The sequence below is a fragment of the Sceloporus occidentalis genome, unplaced genomic scaffold (assembly GCF_023333645.1).
Source record: "Sceloporus occidentalis isolate IW3139 unplaced genomic scaffold, rSceOcc1.0.p SCAF_3, whole genome shotgun sequence".
NCBI lineage: Eukaryota > Metazoa > Chordata > Lepidosauria > Squamata > Phrynosomatidae > Sceloporus > Sceloporus occidentalis.
Window position 1 is genome coordinate 29616354 of NW_028316983.1, and position 22767 is coordinate 29639120.

At 41.6% G+C, this 22767-nt stretch overlaps 1 protein-coding gene across 1 annotated transcript in view; it reads left to right on the top strand.

Annotated features, from left to right (window-relative positions):
- HNF4A (hepatocyte nuclear factor 4 alpha) overlaps positions 1-19561 on the top strand; it is a 41953-nt gene extending 22392 nt beyond the window's left edge. Inside the window, exons 5-10 of the mRNA XM_089518512.1 lie at positions 4331-4486; positions 12737-12824; positions 14179-14334; positions 16569-16805; positions 17777-17902; positions 19090-19561. Of these exons, the coding sequence (XP_089374638.1) occupies positions 4331-4486; positions 12737-12824; positions 14179-14334; positions 16569-16805; positions 17777-17902; positions 19090-19232 (906 nt within the window). The 3' untranslated portion in view covers positions 19233-19561. The remainder of the gene's footprint in view (positions 1-4330; positions 4487-12736; positions 12825-14178; positions 14335-16568; positions 16806-17776; positions 17903-19089) is intronic.
- The last annotated feature ends 3206 nt before the right edge of the window (positions 19562-22767 follow it).

A 22767-nucleotide genomic window follows, 5' to 3' on the forward strand; every position in this document is an offset into this window, starting at 1 on the left:
AGTCTACTACAGACCCCCAAGTCAGACTGAGGAATTGGATGATATCTTTCTAGAACAGATGACCACACACTCAGAAAAAAGAGATGTAGTAGTGATGGGTGACTTCACCTACCCTGATATTTGCTGGAAGTCAAACTCAGCCAAATCCTCAAGATCTTGTAAATTCTTCACATGCCTCGAAGACAATTTCATTGTCCAAAAGGTGGAAGAGGCAACAAGGGGGTCAGCTATTTTAGATCTGATCCTAACCAACAAGGATGACTTGGTTAATGGAGTGCAAGTGGTGGGATCATTAGGTGGAAGTGACCATGTTCTCCTGGAGTTTGTTATACAATGGAAAGGAGAAGCCAGGCATAGTCAGACACGCATTCTAGACTTTAGGAGAGCGAATTTCAGTAAACTTAGAGAAGTATTGATGGTGATCCCGTGGTCAGAAATACTAAAAGGGAAGGGAGTTCAGGCCGGATGGGAGTTTCTCAAAAGAGAGATACTGAAGGCACAATTTAAAACAGTTCCAGTGAGTAAGAAAAATGGGAGGTGTCTCAAGAAACCAGGATGGATGACTAAGGAACTTTCAACTGAGCTGAGTTTGAAACGGAACATGTACAGTATAAGAAATGGAAAAAGGGGGAAATCACGAAAAAGGAATTCAAAGAAATAGCAGGCATGTGTAGGGGTAAAGTCAGAAAAGCTAAAGCGCAGAATGAGCTCAGGCTTGCTAGAAAAACAACAAAAAGGGCTTTTTTGGATATGTCCGCAGCAAAAGGAAGAAGAAGGAAACGGTAGGGCCACTGCATGGAGAAGATGGCAAAATGCTAACAGAAGACAGAGAAAAGGCAGAATTACTCAACACCTTCTTTGCCTCAGTCTTCTCAGAAAAGGCAAAGGGTGCTCAACTTGAGGATACTGGAGCAGAGGACAGAATAGAGGAATTTCAGCACAGAATAAGTAAAGAGATAGTAGAGGAATACCTTGTTAATCTAAATGAATCTAAGTCTCCAGGACCAGATGAACTACATCCAAGGGTACTAAAAGAACTGGCAAATGTAATATCGGAGCCATTGGCAATCATATTTGAAAACTCCTGGAGAACAGGAGAGATCCCAGCAGACTGGCGAAGGGCAAACGTTGTCCCCATCTTCAAAAAGGGGAAAAAAGAGTATCCCAACAATTATCGTCCAGTTAGTCTGACATCAGTTCTAGGAAAGATTCTGGAGCAGATCATTAAACAGAGAGTTTGTGAACATCTAGAAGGCAATGCCATAATCACAAAAAGTCAACACGGGTTTCAGAGAAACAAGTCATGCCAGACAAATCTGATATCTTTCTTTGATAAAATTACCAGCTTGGTAGATGAAGGGAATGCTGTGGATATAGTATATCTTGATTTCAGTAAGGCCTTTGACAAGGTTTCCATGATATTCTTCCAAACAAGCTTGTAAAATGTGGGCTAGACAAAGGAACTGTTAAATGGATCTGTAATTGGTTGACCGGCCGAACCCAAAGGGTGCTCAACAATGGCTCTTTTTTCAGCCTGGAGAGAAGTGACCAGTGGGGTCCCACAGGGCTCTGTCCTGGGCCCAGTGTTATTCAACATTTTTATCAATGACCTGGATGACAGAATTGGGAGCATACTTATCAAATTTGCAGATGACACCAAATTGGGAGGAATAGCTAATACTCCAGAGGACAGGATCAACATTCAAAATGATCTGAATAGACTAGAAAGCTGGGCCAAAGCTAACAAAATGAAATTCAACACAGAGAAATGTAAGGTACTGCACTTAGGACAGAAAAATGAAATGCACAGATATAGGACAGGAGACCCATTGCTGAATGAAAATACATGTGAAAGGGACCTAGGAATCCAAGTAGACCATAAGTTGAACATGAGTCAACAGTGCGATGCGGCAGCTAAAAAGGCCAATGCAATTTTAGACTGCATCAATAAAAGTATACTGTCTAGATCAAGAGAAGTAATAGTGCCACTATATTCTGCTCTGGTCAGGCCCCACCTGGAATATTGTGTCCAGTTCTGGGCACCACAATTGAAAAAGGACATTGAGAAACTGGAGCATGTCCAGAGGAGGGCGACTATAATGGTGAAAGGTCTGGAAACCTTGCCCTATGAGGAACGACTCAGGGAGCTGGGGATGTTTAGCCTGGAGAAGAGAAGGTTAAGAGGTGATATGATAGCCCTGTTTAAATATTTGAAAGGATGTCATATTGAGGAGGGAGCAAGCTTGTTTTCTGTTTCCTTAATGTTAATCTGTATACCTCCTTTTGCACTCTGTTTCTTGACTTTCTTCAACAGTCATTTCAAGTCTCTGTTATTTTCTGCTAGTAGTGTGGTATCATCTACATATCTTAAATTGTTACTGTTCCTTCCTCCAGTTTTCATGCCTCCTTCCTCAGATCTTTGGATAAACATATCAGGAGGAGCAACACAAGAAATTTATGATAGAAAGAGCAGGGAAGGAGGAGATGACAATGGAATTAATTGGCTCAAAAGGCTGATTGGAGAGGAAGGCTTGGATTTCAGATATGTTTGGTGTGTAGTTGTGGTGCCAAAACATGCATAGAAGTAGTCAGTTGTGTTGGAAACAGATTATGTGGGGAAGAAAACCTCAACAGCCAATTTCACATGTAGAATTTGCCTGCCATTTTAAGTGCAGCATTTTTCTTTGTGAAGGCAGATAGTCAGCATTTTGTGATTTTGTCATAAAATATATGATTACTCTGGTCAGATGAGCAAGTTTACAAAGTGCACAGAATTTTCTCTATTGTTCAATTCCATGACCTTTTCTTCCTGCCCCCCTACTTGTCCCATTCTTCTTATTTTATAATAAGCTGGAAGTCATGACTTAGCACTGGCTACATATGGTGGAAAGCTGGTCAGAGAAGTGTTGCTATGTTCCCATTGTCAGATGCAAAACAAGGACATCTGCACCAAAATCCACTAATGTCTTCTGGAGGTATAAGCCTTTGATGTCATTGCTTTGTGTCTGGCTATGGAGACATATCCAAATGCTTCTCTGATTCATCCCAATTTCTGCCAACAATGGAATAGTAATGGGTGGGCAAGCTATCACAGAGTCAGTGAGCCTTTGATCATTGTGAAGTGTGGAAGATAACTGCAACCTCCACAATGAAAAATACATATGCAGGTGTAAGGTTTACTTACTGCTGAATATGTCACTAACAAGATGCAAGCTATCATGTTTCAGATTATACAAAGTAATATGAGAGAGCTGTGTCATCAATTGGTATGCAGTAGCCATTTCATACAAACCCTCAACACTGGGTACTATTCTCGTTGCCTGAGGAATATGCATATGTGAATACACCCTTAGTAACATCAGACAAGAAGTGCTCTGAGAACAGTGGCGATTTAAGAAGACATAACTCAACTGATGTGTTCCAAAATCACTAGTGTTCCCAGATCGCAGGGCCTGGACCCTGTTCTCCATTCCTTATGGCAAGAGTAGGGAATCTCAGGACAGAGTATTATCTTGGAAGAGTATTGCCGTGTGTGTGTTAAACTTTGATATGTTTTGATTTGAAATTAATTCACAGTGCAACTGTATAGTGTCATGCTTAATGACTTCACCAGGGGCTATCCCTCTATGAATCACAGAAGGTCATGGATAAGTCTCAGGTTTTGGCCCTGCCTAGGATAGTCTTACAGCCAGTGTGGCATAGTAGTTTGAGTGTTAGACTGCGACTCTGAAAACCAGGGTTCAATTCCTAGCTCGGCCTTGAAACCCAATGGGTGCTCTCAGTCTCACAGAAAGGCAGTGGCAAACCGCTTTTGAACAAAGCTTGCCAAGAAAACCCTGTGACATGTTCTCTTTAGAATCACCATAAATTAGAAACAACTCGAAGGCAAACAACTACAAGAAGGATAGTCTTTGCTGGCTACCCTGCTAAACAAAAATAGATTGTGCATTAATCTATACATCTGTATTTGGATATGAGTTGATTTAGCTACAAGAAGGCCAAGAGAAACAAGCCAAACAAACTGTAAAATTCCTTATGAAAATTCAATCATTTCATGACCAATGAGGTAACAAATTATGATGGAGGGAAGAAAGAAGGTTCCTAAAACTTAATCCATTTTTATATAGCAGTATTTGATGGAGAATTGATTTGTGCTAGACTGGAGATTGAGACATCTTTGGATCTCACATTAATCATAAACTGAGATGTATCACACTCTCACATGTTATGATTCCGATGGTGATCTCTTGTGAGTTGTACAACTTCTTTACCTCTATTTCTCTGCTAAGCAATTCTAGAAGAAACCTCTCTCTCTTTATTGTTGTTGCAGATATCATCACCAATTTCAGTTATCAGTGGTGATATAAGAGGGAAAAAGATTGCAAATATTGCAGACGTGTGTGAGTCCATGAAACAGCAGTTGTTAGTGCTTGTGGAGTGGGCCAAGTACATCCCAGCCTTCTGTGAGCTTCCTCTGGATGATCAGGTGAGTGAGTTGTTTGGGATCTTGTTAATGTGTAAGATCAACCACTACATTTCTAAAATCATCACAAGCCTGAAATGGAATTTGTTGTGTAAATAGTTGCTACTTTCCTTGTGGTTCATTGATGTGCATGCATATTAGTCTGTTCTGCACAATAAGTAAAGGAGCATAATCCCAAAGACTCTAAGCATGAGTAAGTGTCTTTGACATTAATGGAACTGAGACTCACAGTTAAATGAATAGGCTTCAGTCCTGTATTCACTTATATAAGAGTAAGCCTCACTGAATTCAATATGATTTATTTCTAATTGAGAGCTAAGAAATTATATCTTTTTGATTACATCACTCAGAATCCTCCAGCCAACATGATCAGTGGGAATCTGAGAACACCAGTGTAAAAGTAGTTTATATTTGTAGTCCCCTCCCAAAAAATAACTATTAGAAAGCACTGTTTCAGTCAAGAAAATATGTACAGAAATAGGCAGAAAATCCCATTGGCTCCCAGTAGATTTGAATCTACTGTTAATTGGAATCCACTCCTGACAACAGTGTATGGAAAGCAGGCACAGATATTGTGCATTCACACAAAGTCACCATCTGTCATGTGAGGCACAGGTACATGTGTTCTCTGTCCTAATATATGGTCCAGAAGGTGTTCCTGCACATCTCAAAGAGGTAGAAAGAAACATGAATTCTTGGCACATCTTTTATTCTTTTTAAGTAACTGCACAGCACTTCTGCAATAAACCACAAAACTGCTCACCCCAGAAAACTGACAGGAAAAAGAGTCATAATTAAACCCATTAGTAAATAAATGTGTAAATTTAATTTAAAGTCATCAGCAGTTTATTTGCACCAAAGTGTACATTAAAAAGTTATTCACATTATAATTTGGGACTGCAACAATCACATATCCAGTTCACACACAGAACTCTGGAAGCTAGGCTGAAGAGGCGGGGAAGGACTGGATTTTATAAAGCATATACATATCAGTAGCATTTTGACCTGATAAGAGGATCTGACTTCTAATTTCATTTTTATAATTTCTGTTCAGCACCTTCATGGAAAAATAGATTTGAGCCAGTAAAGTCACAGGAGCACCATGACACATACAGGATGAGCATCATGACATTAAAATGATATTGCCAGAACTGTCAGAACTGATCATCATAAACCATATAACTATGAAAAATAGGGTTGCTGGATTTTCAGGGTTTTTTTTTGGGGGGGGGGTGGAATTCAGTTCCAGGCAAGAGGAAAAACTCTGTACAAATCTCAAGGTCAGCTAGAAGCAGATGATACAATGTTCAAAGCTTCATTCACTTCTTACTGCCACTGGCAGAGACTCCACAAGGTCTCTATGGGGCTGTACAGACCGCCCTGAAAGGGTGGTCTACAGCCACCCCTTTCTGCTCCCGAGGGATGCTGCAGCAGCCAAACCACACGGCATCCCTCAGCACCTAAAAGAACCTGGAAAAAATGGGTTCTTTTAGGAACACACACCTGACACCACAAGTGCGCCATTATTGCAGTATGGCGGATCAGTGATGCAAGTGCAGCACATTGACATACGGATGCTGCGCAGCATTTGCATCATAGACGTGCGTCCCATGTGGGTGGGGCCGTGCAGTCATGGCGGCACCCATACGTCCTAGGGTTCAGGGGCATGCAGTTGCTGTGTGTTCCCAAACCGCCACTTTTGACCTGTCTGTACCAGGCCTATATTTCCCTAGTTAGTTTCCTACCTCTGTCCCAACTGTTGCAGCCCCAGGGCTCACCCTCTGCTCTGCATCCACCTTCTAGATGGAAACAAGTATACTAGATTAAAAGTTTCCTATTCTGTTTTTCTAAGTGAAAAGAAATAATCCCCTCCTTTCACCTCGATCTGGAAACAGCCCCTTTTGCAAAGTATTTTCTCTTGTTTTCTTATGTTCTCTCTGTGTGCATTTGAATGACATGATCTGAGGAAATGTGGTTGGCACTTAGTGCATAATACTTAATGATATCATGATTGGAATGTGGAAATAGAGGGGTATAACCTTATTAAGAGAAACAGGCCAAACAGGAAAGGAGGAGGAATAGCACTATATGTCAGAGATATTTACACCAGTGAAGAGATCCTGGACATCAATCATGGAAGCCAGGTGGAGAGCATCTGGATAAGAATCAAAGGGGAGGGAAACAACAAGGGTGTTACGGTGGGAGTCTACTACAGACCCCCAAGTCAGACTGAGGAATTGGATGATATCTTTCTAGAACAGATGACCACACAGTCAGAAAAGAGAGATGTAGTAGTGATGGGCGACTTCAACTATCCTGATATTTGCTGGAAGTCAAACTCAGCAAAATCCTCAAGGTCTTGCAAATTCCTCTCTTGCCTGGAAGACAATTTCATGGTCCAAAAGGTGGAAGAGGCAACAAGGGGATCAGCTATTTTAGATCTGATCCTAACCAGCAAGGATGACTTGGTTAATGGGGTGCAAGTGGTGGGATCATTAGGTGGAAGTGACCATGTTCTCCTGGAGTTTGTAATACAGTGGAAAGGAGAAGCCAGGCAGAGTCAGACACGCATCCTAGACTTTAGGAGAGCGGATTTCAGTAAACTTAGAGAAGTATTGAGGGCGATTCCATGGTCAGAAATACTAAAAGATAAAGGAGTTCAGGACGGATGGGACTTTCTCAAAAGGGAGATACTGAAGGCACAATTTCAAACAGTTCCAGTGAGAAAGAAAAACGGGAGGTGTCTCAAGAAACCAGGATGGATGACTAAGGAACTTTCAACCGAGCTAAGTTTGAAACGGAACATGTATAAGAAATGGAAAAAAGGGGAAATCACAAAAAAGGAATTCAAAGAAATAGCAGGCATGTGTAGGGGTAAAGTCAGAAAAGCTAAAGCGCAGAATGAACTCAGGCTTGCTAGAGAGGTTAAGAACAATAAAAAGGGCTTTTTTGGATATGTCCGCAGCAAGAGGAACAAGAAGGAAACGGTAGGGCCACTGCGTGGAGAAGATGGCAAAATGCTAAAAGGAGATAGAGAAAAGGCAGAATTACTCAACACCTTCTTTGCCTCAGTCTTTTCAGAAAAGGCAAAGGGTGCTCAACCTGAGGATAATGGAGCAGAGGACAGAATAGGGGAATTTCAGCACAGAATAAGTAAAGAGATAGTAGAGGACCACCTTGTTAATCTAAATGAATTTAAGTCTCTGGGACCAGATGAACTCCATCCAAGGGTATTAAAAGAACTGGCAAATGTAATATCAGAGCCATTGGCAATAATCTTTGAAAACTCCTGGAAAACAGGAGAGATCCCAGCCGACTGGCGAAGGGCAAACGTTGTCCCCATCTTCAAAAAGGGGAAAAAAGAGGATCCCAACATTTATCGTCCAGTTAGTCTGACATCAGTTCTAGGAAAGATTCTGGAGCAGATCATTAAACAGAGAGTTTGTGAACATCTAGAAGGCAATGCCATAATCACAAAAAGTCAACATGGGTTTCAGAGAAACAAGTCATGCCAGACAAATCTAATCTCTTTCTTTGATAAAATTACCAGCTTGGTAGATGAAGGGAATGCTGTGGATATAGTATATCTTGATTTCAGTAAGGCCTTTGACAAGGTTTCCCATGACATTCTTGCAAACAAGCTTGTAAAATGTGGGCTAGACAAGGTAACTGTTACATGGATTTGTAACTGGTTTACCGGCCGAACGCAAAGGGTGCTCAACAATGGCTCCTTTTCATCCTGGAGAGAAGTGACCAGTGGGGTCCCACAGGGCTCTGTCCTGGGCCCAGTGCTATTCAACATCTTTATCAATGACCTGGATGACAGAATTGGGAGCATACTTATCAAATTTGCAGATGACACCAAATTAGGAGGAATAGCTAATACCCCAGAGGACAGGATCAAGATTCAAAATGACCTGAATAGACTAGAAAGCTGGGCCAAAGCTAACAAAATGAAATTCAACACGGAGAAATGTAAGGTATTGCACTTAGGGCGGAAAAATAAAATGCACAGATATAGGATGGGTGACAACTGGCTGAATGAAACTACGTGTGAAAGGGATCTAGGAGTCCAAATAGACCACAAGTTGAACATGAGTGAACAGTGTGATGCAGCAGCTAAAAAGGCCAATGCTATTTTAGGCTGCATCAATAGAAGTATAGTGTCTAGATCAAGAGAAGTAATAGTGCCACTGTATTCTGCTTTGGTCAGGCCCCACCTAGAATATTGTGTCCAGTTCTGGGCGCCACAATTCAGAAAGGACATTGAGAAACTGGATCGTGTCCAAAGGAGGGCGACAAAAATGGTGAAGGGTCTGGAAACCATGCCCTATGAGGAACGACTTAGGGAGCTGGGGATGTTTAGCCTGGAGAAAAGAAGGTTAAGAGGTGATATGATAGCCCTGTTTAAATATTTGAGAGGATGTCATATTGAGGAGGGAGCAAGCTTGTTTTCTGCTGCTCCAGAGAACAGGACCCAGAACAATGGATGCAAGCTACAGGAAAAGAGATTCCACCTGAACATTAGGAGGAACTTCCTGACAGTAAGGGCTGTTCGACAGTGGAATGCACTTCCTCGGAAGGTGATAGAGTCTCCTTCCTTGGAGGTCTTTAAACAGAGGCTGGATGGCCATCTGTCAGGGATGCTTTGATTTGGATTTCCTGCATGGCAGGGGGTTGGACTGGATGGCCCTAGTGGTCTCTTCCAACTCTATGATTCTATGATTCTATGATTCTATCCCCAGGATTGTCTCTAGGTCTCAGGTTTTGACCCAGTAACCTCAAGGTCTGGGATAATCCTGAACTGGCAACATTAATGAAAAACTCTTGAACCAGCTAAAATTTGGTAATCAATTTAAACTATATATTTTAAAAGCATTAAAATCAAAATTTAGTTCATACACATGCTGCCTCAGTTTTGCCTTGTTTTGCTGAGATTAAAACCTGTGGGAAATAGTTCTCCCACCCTTCCCTTCCGTAATTTCACTGCAAGATATTTCTCCATGTTTGTTCAGTGCATACAGACTGGCCCGTCCCTGTAAAAGACACCCTTTCCCAAATCTTTCAGTTAATGTTTAGTGGTTGTTTGCCACATAGCTGAAGTCCCAGTTGGACATTAAGAAGCATCCATGACACGCTGTGTCTTAAGTGTTAACCTTTGTGTAGACATTTTTTAAAGAAAAAAAATAGAAGTGGGACAGGAGAATCAGTCAGAACATTCTTGAGGATCACTGAAGGGTATAAAGTGACACAATGCAATCATTAACAAAGAACAAGCAGATAAAGTTTTCAGAAACCTGCAGATTCCTCAGCACAGTAAGATGTTCACAGACACTAGAGAAATTATTTTTATATTAGAGCAATGATGCTAAAGCTATGAAGAGTAGGCCAGCAGGTGGATGTTTGTCTGAAATTACAGCTCTCAGAGAACATCCAAACTTGCTAAATGGGGAAACTCCTGTGACTATACTTGTTTATCAGCTTAAGAACAGTTTGGCCGTATGCATGTGCAGCTGTGCCCTCAAAAGAGTGAAATGCTCAGCTGAGCCTTTTTCTTCCTTCCTTAGCCCACTGTATAAAACAGGTCTAGCCCTACCACTAGTGGCAACACTAGGAGTCATCCAGTGCAATAACTCATGGTGTCATATACTCACACCCCACTGACAACCTCCCATACCACACCAAACAGAATCCTTAGCAATGTTTTTTTGTGCTAAAGTTACTCATAAATCTCAGTTCCTGTATATTACTGAATGTAACGGCAATAGTTGTGACATAAACAAATAACAAAATTAAAATTGTACCTTTAAATTACAATATGAAAGATGAAAAATCTAGTATATAGTTTCATGTGGCGAAAGTACAAATTTGGTAAGATGTAATATTTCTCCTCCCATTGAGCTTGCCCCATTCATACCTCTCTTCTGCTGGGCTCCAGCATTTTATTTTTTTAAATAATATCTTTATTAATTTTTCATAATCATACAAATTAAAAAGCTCACATGCTATATAATTACACAAAATTGTCTTCTCTTGCTAATGATCTATCATCTCATACAGCTAAATTCCATTCTTTGCCTTCTTCTTTGTCTTTGTACTTCCAGTTTCTGATGTCCTTTATGTGTTACTTATCTCATTTCTTCTCAATTCTTGCTTGCATTTTAAAGGGATGCATATGAATGGCCCAGTGCATTTCTACCAAAAGGCAGATGTTTGGAGAGCAGTGGTGTCACCTCACTTAGGGTGTCATCTGCTGTACTTCTTACCCCCGCACTTCCTAGTGACACTCCTGCCTACCATTAGGCTGAGTGAGGCAAATTTAGGTGGCACATGGTGGGAATGGGCAGTGATGGCAAGATGTTAGAGGGCAGAAATATGTGTATGTCACCTGGCTCACCCTGTGCCAGCCCCCTGTATCCCTCAAAAACTAGTCTGTTGTTCTCAGGTGTGGTGGAAGACATTGTTCCATCATCACTAGTCTTGAAACAAGATTCAGCTGCAGTTGGAACAGCATTTCTTTATGGCAGGGATAAAAGAGCACCATATTGGGCCCCTTCACTTTACAGATTTATTATGCTATGATTAGACTTTAACTGGTTCCACCCTATGAAATTCTGGGATATGCAATTTGTTGTTGCATGCCTCAAGTTATTTCTGACTTATGACCACCCTAAGGTGACTTTCTCAAAGTGTTTTCTTGGCAAAATTTGTTTAGAGAGGGTTTGCCTTTGTCTTCCTCTGAGCCCGAGAGAGTGTGACTTGCCCAAGGTGACTTAGGGGCTGTACACACAGCCCTGAAGGGGTGGCCTCCAGCCACCCCTTTTTCAACCAGATTGGGGCTGCGGCAACCACACACCAAGGCCCCGATCTGGCCTTTCCAGGGTGCAAAAAGGAGCCCCAAAAAGAAAACAGCACCAGAGGAGCACTGTAAAGCCGTGCACCATGTTGTGCAGTGTGCGGCGTCACAGTGCCCTGAGGGTGGAGCTGGGACATGCGTCATGTAGCCGCTAGCCCCGACTCTGCCCCCAGGCTGGCCCAAAGTGCCAGTCTGCACAGGGCCTCAGGGAGTTTCCATGGCCAAAAAGGGATTTGAATCCTGGATTCGCAGTGTCCCAGTTCAACACTTAAACTACTACACCATGATGGCTCTACTTAGTACTTAGAATCCTTAGCAAGAGAGCCCTAGTGCCTCTCTGAACAAATTTTAGTGCCCCTTGTCTAGGCACTAAAATACCCCAGCCCTGACCAATACTGATAACAGGAGGCTGTTGAATGTCTCTTGAATTCCCATTGAGCTTTCCTTCTGCTCCTCAGACCCTGAGCCTGCAAGCTCTTCCCTCTGTGGAAGTTCTAATCCCAAAACATCCTGGAACCAAGTGAGGAAAATGCCCCTGTTGACCCTGTATTAGTTCTTCTGCAGATTTCTTTTCTCTTGTTCTTTTAACCATGTGACTCACTATGCAGTTATTGGAACAGAGAAAGGTGAGCACATCCTTTGAGCATCAATGGAATGAAGTGTCTAGATTGGTGTTGGGTTAAGACTTGGGAGAGTTCCAGGATCTAAAGCCCCAATTAGTGACAAAACTCAATATATGCCCTTGGGACTGTCACTTTCCCTCATTCTGATCATAGGGTTGTTGTGGAGATAAAATAGGGAGGATGAAAGCTATGTTGCCACCTTGTGCTCATTAGAGAAAAGGCAAAATGTAAATGGAACTAAACAAAAACAACAACATGGCTGCTAGTTTACAAGTGGTACTTGTCAACAAGTAATGGATGCATTTTAGCAGCCAAGGGCAAGGTAAAAAATGGGCAAGGAAACTCCATTCAACCCTGTGTGATACAATCCTGAGAGTACAGCTACTCATACATGGGGGTAGATTGTTCCCCAAGACACATAGGTTCAGAGCTTGAAAGAGTTACTTTTTGGAATATAACTCAGGATCTCTCAGACAGTGAATTGGAGTGAGTGGATAGACCAGTGACACACAAATTGGCTTTGAGGTTCTGGGAATTATAGTGCACAGAAAAGTCACATTTCCAATCTTTCTCCTTAGAAAATGTTTCTACCCGAAGAGATAAAATCAACTTGTGTGAATTGTGATGGCAAATCCCCAGCTCATATTGTAGTCCCTCCACTAACTTTGTCTTTCCAGGAGGGAGTAGGCTGAGGTGCTTTCTCATCACTCCTCTTATAGTGGTCTTTGACCTGCTTCCTACAGCCTTTTTCATCAGCAGCCTTTGTTCTTCCAGGTGGCTTTGCTACGGGCCCATGCAGGTGAACATCTGTTACTGGGAGCAGCAAAACGGTCGATGGTGTTCAAAGACATCCTACTCCTAGGTAAAGCACTTCATTCAGCAGGATGCCTCTGTCTCCTCACATTAGGAATGTGATAACCAATGCAGGGATTTGGAAGGAAAAGACACTGCAGTTTGGTCATTTCTTACTAGACAGTCCTATACATCAGCCCACCACAATCTGCCAACCTCCTTGTGTGTTGGACTATAGCTTCCATTATACCTAACCAGCATGGACAGTGTATGGGGATAGTAGGAACTGTGGTCCCCTACATTTGGAGGTATCTGGTTGGAGAAGGCTGCTATACATGTTTATTTGGAAATAAGCCTCACTTGGCTAATAGGTCCCCCAGTAAGCATACACAAGATTGCAGTTTTAGTAATTTCTTGACCTTGAATTGTCCCTTCTATTCTAACATTAGATAACATGAAAAGGGGCTTGAAATAAACTGTGGTTTTTAAGGGAGCTGAATGAATGTTGAGAAGGACATTTCTGTTTCCCCAATCATCCGTGGTTAAGTACATTTTGCAGGTTTTTGAAGCACAAAAGCTACAAATGCTTTTTAATGAGGTGAAAATGGGTTGGGGAACCATTCATCCTCCAGATATCCTGGCTGTTGTGCATAATGGCTAGGGCTTTGGGGAGTTGAAGTTAAATATATCTAGGGGACAGAAATTTCCCTGGCTGCCATCATTATGCGCAGTGGTTCTTTTCTTCTGTTTTCAGTTCCCTGACACAACACCAACCTGTTGTCTTACTTCAGTTTTAAGTACATTTTCCTTCACATACAGGCCTCTAACAATGACAGAACTGACATGTCCACATTCATATCAGTGGGACCTAACAATGGCAGAACTGACAGGTCCACATTCATATCAGTGACAATGGAGCCCTCTGCAATCCTGTCTGGCTTTTTAAAAAATAAAAAATTATGGGGAGGGGGGTTAGTAGTTCCCCCTATCCACACTCTCTGAGCCATGTAGAGGGCAGGAAAGCTGACAGATAACGTATGACTAGCAAATATATGAGACCTCATGGGCATGTTTAGTCTCTCAAGTTTGCAAGCTACAAATATCCCCAAAATACCTCAATAAAAAAGTTCTTTGTTAATGGGTCTCCCTGCCCCTAATGCTAGCAAGAGCAAAAAAGGAGCCATGATAACATTGATTTGCTGAAGTGAAAGTATTACTGGCGGCACGGTGGGGTTAATAACACAAAGGTTTATTTGTCTGCTTAAAAGACAGGTGCTGAATAGGAAAATATATAGTTCCACATAACTACCTTGCCACCAGTTTTGTAAAAGTGTGGAGGGAATCAGTTATTATTATAACAGGTAATAGATTACAAATGATAAGGCAACTAGAAAACTGAAGATATTAACTTAATTTTCCTTCAGGAAATGACCACATAATCCCCCGTAATTGTCCAGAGTTGCTGGAGATCAGCCGTGTGGCGGTGCGCATCCTGGATGAACTGGTCTTGACGTTCCAAGAGCTTCAGATTGATGATAATGAATATGCTTGTTTGAAAGCCATCATCTTCTTTGATCCAGGTAGAAAATGTTTTTCTTTTCAGTAAATATGGTGATTATTGCACAGCTTTCCCCCTTGATCTGAGCATGGGCTGAGACAGTTTAAAAGCAGATGTTATCTCACAGTTACGTGGTAGAATAGTAGATAAAATGTAGATAAAACCAAACATGTTTCGACAACTGTCTTCCTCAGTGGGTAAAATATAGTCTAGAAAGATTATAATCACATTAGTATGTCAATGAAGAATAATACCAAAGACCATATTGTAAAATAACTGGATACACATGTATCTGTTATCTCATCTTTACTGAATTGGAGTCATCTAGTATAAGTATGAAGAAAATATATAAAAAGGAATCTTGAAAAATGTATACGAAATATGTAAATACTAAAATAAAATGAACTGTTCATTCAGTTTGTTCATTTTATTTTAGTATTTACATATTTCTTATACATTTCTTCAAGATTCTTTTTTATATATTTTCTTCATACTTGTACTGGATGACAATTGTCGAAACACGTTTGGTTTTATCTACATTTGTATGTTTGGATGTCATCTGGGACTTTCAGTTTCCAGAATTTTGTGCCCATTGGCAAAAGGCTGATTTCTTATATTGGTGAATAAAGCCTTTTTATACTTTGTTATATTACCACTTTACCCTAAACCTTTTTGTTCTACCAATTTGATCCTTTGGTTTAGGGAAACACCTTTGTGTGAATATCTCACAGTTCCGTGCCCAGATTGGAGGCATACTGAACCCAGTCGGGACTTCTCCCATACTTTGCAAAGAACGGAAAAGTCCAGTTCCTTGCAAAGTGTGGGAGAAGTCCCGATCAGGTACAGGATGCCTCTGATCTGGCCACAGAGCTGTGTGATAACATCCATTTTTACACTGTCTCACCCCGTGCCCAGATTGGGAGAAAAAAGATGGTGTGATAATCTCCTATGAAAGCTTTCTACTCTGCAGTCCTTTTAGCAGCGCTGGGGCCTGGCATTTCTGGAATCTGCTGGAAGTGGAATTCAAGCAAAGGTTACATGCAATTAATCATAGAATCATAGAATCATAGAGTTGGAAGAGACCGCAAGGGCCAACCAGTCCAACCCCCTGCCATGCAGGAAATCCAAATCAAAGCATCCCCAACAGATGGCCATCCAGCCTCTGTTTAAAGACCTCCAAGGAAGGAGACTCCACTACACTCCGAGGGAGTGTGTTCCACTGTCGAACAGCCCTTACTGTCAGGAAGTTCTTCCTAATGTTGAAGTGGAATCTCTTTTCCTGTAGCTTGCATCCATTGTTCCGGGTCCTGTTCTCTGGAGCAGCAGAAAACAAGCTTGCTCCCTCCTCAATATGACATCCTTTCACATATTTAAACAGGGCTATCATATCACCTCTTAACCTTCTCTTCTCCAGGCTAAACATCCCCAGATCTCTGAGTCATTCCTCATAGGGCAAGGTTTCCAGACCTTTCACCATTTTAGTCGCCCTCCTTTGGACACGCTCCAGTTTCTCAATGTCCTTTTTGAATTGTGGCGCCCAGAACTGGACACAATATTCCAGGTGGGGCCTGACCAGAGCAGAATATAGTGGCAATTTGGGGAAGCAAATTTTTTGGATTAAAAATCTCAGAATTCTGCAGAAACTAATGGAACAATTAGGAAGAGAAGAGATACCAAATAAAAGAGAGAAAGAGTATTCAAGAGACAGTGTAGTCTAGTAGTCTGAATGTTGGACTAAGACTCAAGGAGGCCATGGCAGGTAAAGTGGAATCATAGGAGTATAACTGGGTGAGGGATTGTTCTTGGAGCCTCTGGGTTGCCTTACATTCCCACAGGAGAAGAAGAAGCCATTGCCTCAGCTCCTGGACCACCAGCACAGCTACTGTACCAGTCATGCACTACAGTACCAGCTACTGGATCTCAGCCATTCTCTTCAGTATCAAGGGATTCTGAACATTGCACTACCGGTTGTTGTTGTTGTGTGCCTTCAAGTCATTTCTGAGTTATAGTGACCGTAAGGGATTTTCTTGACAAATTTCTTCAGAGCCATCCTCTTAGGCTGAGAAAGAGCGACTAACACAAGGTCACCCAGTGGATTTATATGACTGAGCTGGGATTCGAACCTTGGTCCCATGCTCAAACCACTATGCCATACAGCTGCTAAGCAGATTGGTCTGAATAAGTGGTAAACACCCCTCTGTGAGGGCTTGTTCTTGAGAAATGGCACAGCATGCAATTCCTTGTGATTTATTCCAGATGCTAAGGGCCTGAGTGACCCAATCAAGATCAAGCGAATGAGATATCAAGTTCAGGTCAGCTTGGAGGACTACATCAATGACCGGCAGTATGATTCACGGGGACGCTTTGGAGAACTGCTTCTCCTTCTGCCCACTCTCCAGAGCATCACCTGGCAGATGATCGAACAGATCCAATTCGTCAAGCTCTTCGGCATGGCCAAAATTGACAATCTGTTGCAAGAGATGTTACTGGGAGGTGAGCATTGTCATGGGACTCTTCATAGAGTTTCCTTGTCATTAGGTGTCAGGATCCTTGACTGCAGACTGAGGGACAAGTGCAAGGCATAGTATCAAAACAGAATTGTAGTGTTTTATCAAACTGTCTCATTCCAGGAATCCAAAGGATGCACCCATGACTGTTAAAGTGCTACCAAGGTGCTATAACTGTAGAGTGAATAAGATGCAAGAGGATATATCTAACTTAATGACTTTCTCTTCAACAGAATGAGGATTTCAGGTTGCCCCATTCCATTCATTATAGGGATCCTTTGGCTTAAACTCAATCATTTATATGCAGCTAGATGTTCATCAGAGACACCAGGTTCAAAAGGGAAATGAGGAAGGAAACATGATTTGAAGCTGAGAAACAGTGAAGGAGAAATTGCAAGGAGATACCAGTGGGAAAAGAAGGGTAAAGCCACTTCTCTGCTTCAGGTTGACCCTTCTATAACCACTCTGTGAGATAGTGACCAGAGTTCTCAAACCCAGCACACAACACCTAAATTTGGTTCTCAGTCACATTCAGTTTCAGTGTCCTGCTGCCCCTCTGTCTCCAGTTAGTAGACATATCCTTCTCCGGTAAAGATGTGGCCCTCTAGATGTTATTGGACTGCAAGTCCTAGCAGCCCTAGCCAGCACAGCCAATTGTGAAGAATTCTGGGAGCTGTCCTGCAGTAACATGGGGGGCATATGATTCCCATTCCAGTGTGCATGGATTAGTTAGAATTAAAGGCAGTCATTAATCTAGCCTTAATTAGATGATCTTAGTCTTGATTTTATCAAACATCCCTACATCCAGTATGGATTTTCATAACCTTGCCTTGGTGTGGACAGTGGAAATGGGAAGCCCATTATATCTCTTCATTATTGTCCTCCCAAGCTTGGATAAAAATATCTATCTATCTATCTATCTATCTATCTATCTATCTATCTATCTAATCATTTTAGGATCATCAAGTGATACACCTCATGCTCATCACCATGCTCTGCACCCTCACCTGATCCAGGAGAATATGGGGACAAACGTCATAGTGGCCAACACAATGCCTGCTCAGATCCACAATGGGCAGCTATGTAAGTATTTCTGCCCAAGAAATCCCACACTCTAGGAATTGCATGTGTGTCCTGAATCTGTGGGCGACAGTGTCATATAGCTGTATATCCATTACACTTCTACTGAACAGTGGGAGTACTGTCTGCCTTGTTACTTCGCTCTTCCTAACAGCATTGTGAATGGAAGAAAGGGGACAATAGAGGGGGCAGCATATGGTGGCAGCACAAGGCAGAGGATCATCTTTACCATGGCACCCTGTTTGTGGAACACTTACCCATTGGGGGCCTGACTGGCACAGATGCTGACTTCATTCAAATACCATTAAAATAAAACTTTTTATGAAAGTCTTAACTAAATTATTAAATATTAATGTAGACTGTTGAAATTATTCTTTACTGTTTATTTTTCCCCAGTGTTTAAGAGAGGATTGAATTTATTGAATGTGTACATTGTCTTGAGATCTTATGAGATAGGGTACGACAGAAATATTAAATACATAAAATAAAATTCTCTTATCCCTATCACCCTACTATAGTCAGTATACAAAGAAGGGGCTTTCTATTAGATCTCAGGGCAGGCTGTTATAGGAGAATGCAGATCCTGAGGTGTCCTGCATCTAAGCAACTGGTAACTCCCATGTCAGTGTGATGGTGAATCTGCACCAGGTTTTAGACTGAACTTCAAAGGAGTAATCCAAGATGATCCAAATATCAAAAGGATCAGCACCTTGGACAGCTTCTTTAAAACTTTGAGTAACCACATGAGGAGATTTGTTCCCACACTGAAATGGGAACCACCAGTTGCTTTTGTCTAAGCTGAGCAACTGTGGAAGGTTTGAGGGCTGCATTAGTTCTCCAGGAAACTTTGGAGGACCTCATCCCCTCCACAGAAGCATTTCTTAAAATGGCATCAAAAAGCCCTCTAGCAGGGTATGGGGACCATTTTTGCTATGTTTTTAGACTTCACAGGCCATTTTATACTCAGGAGAGCTTTTTTTTTTAAAGAAGTAGGCAGAAGTTGCTTCTTGTTCACTTTCTGATTCAAAAAAACACCTCTCCTGGTCCTAAATAGTCAGGGGTGGCAAAAACATGGCAAAAATGTCCCTGCAGAGTTATTTGGGGGAAAATGTTTAACATTCTTTGAGCCTCTGTTCTTTGATCACAGTTGTACAATAACTTACCTAGTAACATAATCTTTTCCTCCACAGCCACTCCTGAAACGCCACAACCTTCCCCACCAGCTGGCTCAGGAGTTGAACAATACAAACTGCTTCCTGGGGCCATTGCAACTGTAGCCAAACAGACCACTTCAGTCCCTCAACCCACCATCACAAAGCAAGAGGTCATCTAGCACCCACTGGAATGAATATACCCAGTAACGCAAAGACCGAGCTTGCAAAGGGCTGGCGAGAAAAGCCCCTCCTCATCTTGATCACGCTGGAGATGGAATATTGATGGAGATATCCCCAAGGGACAAATGCACCAATTTTTGATTTGGTAATTGTATTGGGACAAAGACATCTCCAAGTGTAGCAGTGGAGAACATCTGCACCTGAGCAATGTGGAACATGCAGACTAACCTTACTGGAAGCCTTATCTTTCATGTTTAGATCCAGATGCCAAACTTCTTACCTGCCAATGGCTTTTTCAAAAATTGCACTGACTCACCTTTTTCTTCACTGCCACTGAGTTACTTTGTTCATATTGTTTTGATGTTGTTTTTACATCTCTGCAAATTTGACTTTTTTAAAAAAAAAGCCTGAAAGGTATCTGAATGAAACAGACACACCTTGGTTGGAGCCACTCTAAATATCCCCAAATCCTTGTGTGACATCATTGAATTATGCATTCCTAGATGGTCATGATCCTTACAGAAGAAAGTGCAGAGAATTTGGAGCTCTTTATTGCCTCCTCCACTGCCTTAGAATGCTACCAGAAGTGAAGGCTGGGCCTAGATGTTACCACTCATTTTCAGCAACAAAGGAAAGGAAATTCAGTGGGAAACATGTATTCTCTTAAAATACAGTTCTTATGTGATGATGCTGTACCTATATTCTGTTTAGTGATGCTTGTGAAGAAGTAGAAGTATGTTTGAACAAAGAGTTATCTCACTAGATGAGATTGGATTCCATCCAGTCCAGCATTTTCTCCTCCCAACAGTGACCACTCAAATAGGTTTCTATGAAGCCTACAAGCAGGGCATGGAAAACTCCATCTTCACTTGGTTAACCTCATTATCTGGCATTCGGTTGCATTGCCTTTGTCCATGGCTGTATCATAGTTAATTACAATTGTTGCTTCACTTGTCTTTCATTAATTTGTTAGATGGTTTTCAGACCATAATGCCTTGTTGAAACAGAACTAAGTACATCTCTTTAGCAGGCGTGCCTTGCCAGTGACATGGTATGCTTAAGCTGATTTAGGTGCTTTAATCTTCCACCTCCTTCATCCAAGACCGAATGGCTTGGCTCAGTAGAAATTTGATGGTGGTGAAACAATATGCTTCCATGAATACCCCAATGAAGTGATCCAGTGTCAGCTCTACCTGTTTCTTGTACTTATTCCTAATGATTCCAGGTGCTACTATATTGAGTGTTACAGAGTACAAATTGGGAAGATACTGCTGTGGGAAAAGTTGGAGGTATCAGACTGATCCAACTCAGGACTCACCACTGTCAAAAGAGTGCCCAAAGAGACCCTTGATATGGGTGAGTTGAACTCTTTGCCAGAATTCATGCCAACTCAAGTTTTCAGAAAAAGTATTCTGAAAACAGGTGAGGGTTGCAAGGATGAGGGCAAACATGCTAGGTTCATGCCCCCACAGCCATTCTGACATCCTCCAACTGTCCTGATTTTGCAGGGACAATCCTGATTAAACCTCTGTTATCTAGTCTTTTCAGCTGCTGTTAAAATGTTTGATTTTCTGTCATTCCCCTACTTTCTCCCTTTGTCCTCCACTGAGTTCAAAATGAAAAAAATATTTTGTACTCAATAAACTCAGCTGGGAGGGGGGAGATTATGTCCTCCCCAATGGGCTCAGGCAAAAGCAAATCACTGCTAGCATGTGCATTCTTCTTCATTCATAATTTTTGCCATCTTGACCACACTTTCATGTTGGTTGGGTGTATGTGTCCCATTTTTCATCTGTGAACTGTTGGAAGGTATGCATCTTCATCAACCTCCAGGGTTGACAGAAACTTTTTGCCACATGGCTTAGTGATTTGAGTGTTGAACTACAACTCTGAAGACCAGGGTTCGATTCCCAGCTTGGTCATGAAACCCACCCTGTGATCTTGGGCAAATCAAATGCTGTCAGCCTCGAAAGGGCAATGGCAAACTTCCTCTGAACCAATCTTGCCAAGAAAACCCTATGGGAGGTTCGCCTTAGGATTGTCACAAGTCGGAAATGACTTGAAAGCATACAGCAACAACAATCTTATTCTTTCCATGGATAGAGGGTCTCTATCAGATAGAGACTCTCTGTGGATAGTCAGTGCTTCCTAATATAAGCATTTGCCCTCAATATGGGGGGCAACCAGGATGATACCTGAGGGGTGGATTTATCGTGCTTGTGCTTGTGCTCCTCCCTACATGTTTGGGGCACATTACTATTCTGTTATCCTCACTTAGCAAGCCTTGATTTCATGTCAAGCTCTGGTTTATTTGACAGATGAAAGGGATAAATCAGATACTGAAGTTGAAAGACCATTGAAACCCATCTAGATGATCTGAATGCCACCCAACTCTTTGTTGTTCTGAAGATCAGGGGCTCTTGATTTGCTCTTCTTTTATCCTAGGATAAGAACTCACAAAACAATAGTCAAATTGTTCTCTGAGCTGAATTCACCAGATGAGTTTGAGACCCAAGAATCACCATGAGGTGACTTTTTCCTTAAGCACTTAGTAGATCACATTGTCCTGAAAAATTCTGAGCCCAAGAATTTATCTTGACTTGAACACCAGATCTAAGAAGAGTTAATCTCACAGTCTTTCCACACACACAAATCTGCTCCTGGTTTCTTCATTTCAGCAGTAAAATTTAGAGATTGGGATACAGGGAAGGGCAGACATTTGGGTGCCGTAAATACTACAAATCACTCAAGAGTATTATACAAGAAATAACACAACAAATAATAATGAACACATCCTACACTCCCTGGGTGTATTAGATGGAGGAAGACTGGTATTAGTGGTCTTGCAGAGAATGTACAAAGTTACTTTCTAACTATTACTTGAATAGGAACATCTGTATTGGGTCTGAGCCAGATGTTACCCAGGCCCATTAGTGCTGAGGTCTTTTTAACTTGAGATGCCCGAGACTGAACCTGGGACTGTTGACATATAAAGCTCAGCTACTAAGCTTTGACCAAAAATACCTGCTTTCTCTTTGCCCCAGTTGCATGGAAATGTGTTCACCACCAGAAATGTCTGTTGAGGAACCATACAGTTCCTTGAATCAACTGGAAAGACACCTACTGCTTGAATTACTGTTTGGGGAAATAGTTGTACATCATGACCCCAAAAATAAATGCTACAGAGTTGCCCCCTTGTAGAAACATTAAAGACAGCTGACATTATCACTGCCAAAAAAAACCCCACATGCCAAATTCTTAACTGAAAACAAGCAACCCTGTTGATACCAATCAAGTTCATCTCACTGCAGCTATATAAGATGTAGTTCTTTTTTACATCAAATGCAAAAATAAACTCCTGCCAGGAGACCGTGAGTGTCAAAAGTATTGTACTGTATTGTTTGCCAAACATGACCATGTTATGCTATGTAATTTATTGCAATGAGTTGAATCATTTTTCCATAAATTATTCTGTAAGTCATATTGATTACACATAATCACAAAATTTAATGTGAATAATGTAAATTGCAAGAG